Below are 5,379 nucleotides of genomic sequence, written 5' to 3'. Positions count from 1 at the left end.
TAGGCTGTCAGATCTACCACAGACCCGTATGCCGATAAAGCTTGCATTGTAACAAAATATTGTGTCTGGGGGGATGGTGAATGGGGGGATGGTGGGGGAATCTGGAAGGTGTCTCTTGAAAAAAATAATAAGTTTGATACATTGCAAAAATTTGAAGGTTATTAGGTCAATAGTGAAAAAAAAAACTACAAGAAAAGATTCAGAAAATAATAACAAGTGCCAAGGAAAATATCATTTTCTAGCATTAAGGACTATTCTATCAAGATTTACTTGATTTTACAGTGCAATTCTATTCGAACAAGCCAATGCCACAGACATAAGGAATAAATACATGTATTGCTATGTGAAGACTATCATTGCACGAACTAGCAGAAGAAATATAAAGGTATTCAGGCACTAATTAGAGTTTAAGAGCCTGTGAATTACGTGGTTTGTGTGACATCTAGGGTTTTATTCTTAAATATCTATTCCACAGCATGCTTAGGCAGAAATACATTTTTACTATTAAGAATGTCGGATTGGGGAGGGGGGTGTTAAAGTCGAGGAAAATTAAAAAATTAAACGAGACTTACCTGTAAGGTGAAGTTTGATTGTAATTCTACCACCCGAAAGTTGCATATAGAGATAACGTGAGATGCACAAAGCTTCCCAGAGGTCAATATTGAACGCGAATGGCCAGGTGAATGGATGTGGTCTGGAGAGAACTGTTATGTTATATGAATAATGCGAAAGTTGCAATAGAGATAAAGGGAGGGGAGGGCAGGGCACGTTATCTCTATATGCAACTTTCGGGTGGTAGAATTACAATCAAACTTCATCTTACAGGTAAGTCTCGTTTAATTTTTTAATTCTACCACCCTCATTTGCATATGAGATCACGTGAGATTTTAAAGTTCACCTGGCTATGAGCATAAACAGTGAACAGATCATGAACAATCCAGATGGGTTAGCATATATTGTTTATTATAGTAACTACTTCATAATAGTTTTAGCAAATGAAATTACATGAGAGTCTACAATGTCTTTGCTATAGAATTTCCCAAAAGTCCCACAATTGCTCCAACCTGCAGTTTTCATAACAGTTTCAAGTGGGACACATTTAATCTTGGCTTTACTTGCCGCTGCAGCTCTTGTACTGTGAGCTGAAAATTGTGTTGTGTCAATTCCTGACAAAGACAGTACATCTTTAATCCATCTAGATATAGTACTTTTAGTGACTGGTTGATACGGCTTTACTAAGCTTAAAAACAAGTTTGAAGATTTCCTATAACCCTTGGTTTTATCCAAGTAATGCAAAAGAGCAGACATAGCACACAACTTCACGTTATCTGTAATGCGTGGAATAACAATTTCAGACTGCTGTTTGCCAGGCACCGATTGTTTTATCAATTTTCTTAGACTAAAAATGACCTCATCTTCCCGTATAGTCATGCATTCAATATCTAACTGGTGAATTGTTTGGCATCTCTGAGCTGTGCTTAATGCAATGAGTGTCACTAATTTCCATGTCAGCTGTTTCATATTTAAATGTTCTAATGGATGCCAGGTTTCCAAGAATCTAAGTACTGATGCCACATCCCAGATAACACAATAACGCGGTAAACTAGGTCTACTTTCAAACACACCTTTCATAAATCTAATAACCAATGGGTGTGTGCCAACAGGCTTACCCTCAAAAAACATAAATGTGGAGAGTGCTGACCTTGCGGTGTTAAGTGCGCTATATCCACCGCCGTCATTAAACAGCTCAGCTAAAAAATCCAATACATCTGCAATATTATGGTTATCAACGTCTATGCTATTCTTTCTGGAATAATTAATCCATTTAGTGAGGTAAACATTATATTGTTTCTTGGTGCCAATTCTCCAAGAATTCATAATTATATGTTGTGCTCTCTCTGAAACTTGTATTTTCTGCAGTCTCTGCCTGACAGGCGACAAGCTATGAGGTTCAGTTTTTTCAAAAGTGGATGCACTAGTCCTGGTTTGAATGGAAGAGTCAAGAGGTCTTTCTGTTTGCCTAAATGAAGTGGCGGCCTGGTCATCAGCGACTGCATTGTTGAGTACCACGCTTGCGTTGGCCATTGTGGCACCACCAGTATAGCCTCTGCTCTTTCCTCTCTGATCTTCTTTAACACAACTGGAATAACACTGAAAGGGCAAAAAATGTAACATAAGTCATAAGAGTTCCAGGTGATAGTAAATGCATCAACCGCTGCAGCCTCTGGGTCTGGTCTCCAATGACACATAAGGGAGACACTGGTAATTAAGTCTGGAGGCAAATAGGTCTACTGAGGGTTGTCCAAAAATGTGGGTTATGTAATGGAATATGTCAGGATTTAGTTTCCACTCTGTCTTATCATCAAAGACTCTTGATTCCTTGTCTGCAATAGCATTAAGTCTGCCTGGTATGTGGGTAGCAGTCAGCCAGAGATTTCTATCTATGCACCACAGCCATATTTCCCTAGCAATACTATTACAAGAATGGGAGTGGCTGCCACCCGTGTGTTTGATGTAGGAAACTGTAGTAGCATTATCAGATTGCACCAGAATATGGGTATCATGCATATCACTGCAAAGGGACTGTAGTCCAAACAAAACAGCCTTAATCTCCAAGTAATTGATGTTGATCTCACACATATCTGCATCAGTCCACCTGCCTCCTGTAACCTTATCCTCATCTATGGCTGCCCCCACCCTTCAAAAGAGGCATCTGTAGTTAGCACACATGATGGAGCTGGCCGAGAAATAGGTTTAAATGTCGTACGTATATTGTTGATCCACCATGTGATGTCTGATATAGCTTGAGAGGATAAAACCATGAAATCATCATAATCACCTCTAGCATGTTTAAGTGCTTCACTTTTATCATGCTCTAGTCCCCTGTAGAAAAGTTGCCCATGCTGTGTACCAGGGAAACAAGAAACCATTAGTCCAATCAATGTTGCTATGTCGCGTATCTTTAAAGGTCTAGTCTGGAGAGCATAATATGCTAAATTAAGCAATTTTTCAATTTTTTCTGTATTTACCCTGACAGTCATAGATTCAGAGTTCAGAATAAATCCTAAGTGTTCCAGACATTTAGTGGGGGTGAGGACCGACTTCTCATAGTGCACAAGAAACCCAAGTGATTCTAGCAACTCCACAGTCTCTACCACATTTGTCTTACATCCATCTTGACTAGCACAGACCAAAAAACAGTCATCAAGATACCCACTAATTGCATGACCTTTCTGTCTTAAATGTGCTAAAACTGGCTTCATTAATTTTGTAAATTGTCATGGTCCACTAGAAAGGCCATTAGGCAGACAGGTGAAGGAATACAGTTGATCTTTCCACATAAACTTGAGAAATTTGCGGTCACTTAATGCAATGGGCACTGTATAATATGCGTCTTTCAGGTCTATAGAGGCCATAAAGCAATCAGGCTGCATCATATTGACACATGATTGGAGGGTGTCCATTTTGAAATGGTGATAGGTGACAAATTCATTTAATGTTTTCAAATTCAAAATTAGTCTAACTTGTCCATTTTTCTTGGGGCGAGTAAATATAGTAGAAATAAATTGTCCCTCTTCTGGCATAGAGTGAGATATAACCCCTTTAGAAATTAATTTTTTAATCTCACAGTCAATCACCTTGCACTCTTCTTGAGTAACTGACCAAGTAGGCGTTAGAGTTTGAAACGGCGTATGAGCAAACTCAATGGTCATGCCACTGACAATCTGTAAGATATTCCTATCGTGAGTTAGATTTTTCCATTGACTGACAAAAAATTTTAGTCTGCCTGCTGGCATGTCACACCCACTAGTGGGTATATCATAATCATGAATTTTTTGAGGACTCACCGATGTGAATACTGGCCCTAGTACCAGTTGTGACTCTGACCCTTGGTGTTGGGTGGCTTGCGGCCTTGTTTGCCATAACTCCAACTGCCTGACTTGCCGCTCTGCTTCTGCGAGCTCTTGCCTCTGTGCCCTAAAAAAGGCCTCTGGCTCTGGTGGTGTAACGTCAGCTTTCCCTGTCTGTTGGCATGGGGCTTATTGTAAGGACTGAACCTTTTGAAAGAGGGAGTAAATCTCTTGAATTGGGTTGTCATTTTATGTGTTTCTGTTAATTCTTTCACTGCGGTTGACAAATCAGAACCAAAAAGGAAATCCGTGACAGGCCTGGAGGCTGCACAGAGACCCTTGGTGTTGTCCGGCATTTCTGTTTTCCATACGTCTTTCCGACGCAAGTTAATTTCGGCATTGGAGCCTGCTAGCAGGCATAAACAGTCCGAGAGCTTCTCTAACAATTCTCGTCCAGATGGCATGTCATTTTTATCCCTCACTGCTCCCATGAGGCTGTTCATTACTTCAGTAAGGCATGTCATGCCTTTCACGAGAGGCCCCTGCACTCTCTGTAATTTCAAATCTCGGTTACGTAAGATCTCACCTGCGCCAGTCCAAACCTCTCGCTGACACTGCGGCACAACCAAATACTGGCAGTTATCCGGTCTTAAGTATTTCTCCTTTACTTCGGTCAGCCGCTGGTCAGAAATACCAGTTGACATCATAGTGTCGATTTTCTCTGCCAATTCCGCGTCTACAGCCGGGCCGCATGCTTCTTTCGTTTTAAGCGACTGTGAGAGCAGAGCCAGCAAGTCGTCGTTGCCAGCTGTGGCTTCATTTCCCGCTGTTGTGTGGTCACGTGACTCGTCGAGATCGTCTTCATCTTCGACGTGTATATTATCATCCTCGTCCGAGGAATCATGTGCACCCATGTTTGCACTTATTCTTTGCACCACTGGCAAAATTGTGGACACCGCTTTAGTCGATCAGCGTGTCTATCTGCGCCTGTAACTCCCGCGTCTGACATGTATGTTCGGCGCCATCTTTGTGTGAACCTCCGCTGTAACCGACCTCATCTGAGGCGGGGCCTGAGCTCTCAAGCTCTTTAAGAGAAAAAATAACCTCTTTAGGTTTTGTTGCTCCAGTATCGGAGACGGCCCTGTCTTGGGACCTAGTGGTCGTCCCCATCTTTGCCGTACCAGTAGCGAGCAGTGGTGTTTGGCGATCTTTCTGCTTCTTGCCGCCATCCCTTTTTCCACTGGCAGATTTACTGCCGCTCGCTTTCTCTAATTTGCTGTCGCTTCTTGAGCGCGTCTTATCCATGTCCTCTATTATTGAACTGACCACATCAGTTGCTGATGTAGATTCAGCAATGGCGGTGACCTACTTATGGTCCCTTTGTCTAAAAGCTGTTCTCCGCTGTTCACCACGAACACTGAATTGGAACAGCGTGTGGGAACGTAATCTACCGCTCGAAAGGTAGTAAAACAAAGTAATCAGAGATGGTAGCAAGTTGCTTGCTATCTCTCTATTGTAATATAGTCCA

General features: G+C 41.7%; 1 protein-coding gene across 1 annotated transcript; it reads right to left on the bottom strand.

The window, feature by feature from the left end:
• Positions 1 to 942: 942 nt before the first annotated feature.
• LOC106180299 (uncharacterized) lies at positions 943 to 4,896 on the bottom strand. Its single transcript, XM_013564257.2, has 2 exons — positions 3,849 to 4,896; positions 943 to 2,151 (listed from the first exon to the last, which is right to left on the bottom strand). Exon 1 carries the CDS (start codon positions 4,763 to 4,765, stop codon positions 3,866 to 3,868), a length of 900 nt encoding a protein of 299 aa, XP_013419711.2. The 5' UTR covers positions 4,766 to 4,896; the 3' UTR covers positions 943 to 2,151; positions 3,849 to 3,865.
• Positions 4,897 to 5,379: the final 483 nt, after the last annotated feature.

Source organism: Lingula anatina, chromosome 3 (genome assembly GCF_051362555.1).
Source record: "Lingula anatina isolate TDL-2025a chromosome 3, LinAna3.0, whole genome shotgun sequence".
Lineage (NCBI taxonomy): Eukaryota > Metazoa > Brachiopoda > Lingulata > Lingulida > Lingulidae > Lingula > Lingula anatina.
This window is presented reverse-complemented; position numbering and strand designations above follow the sequence as displayed.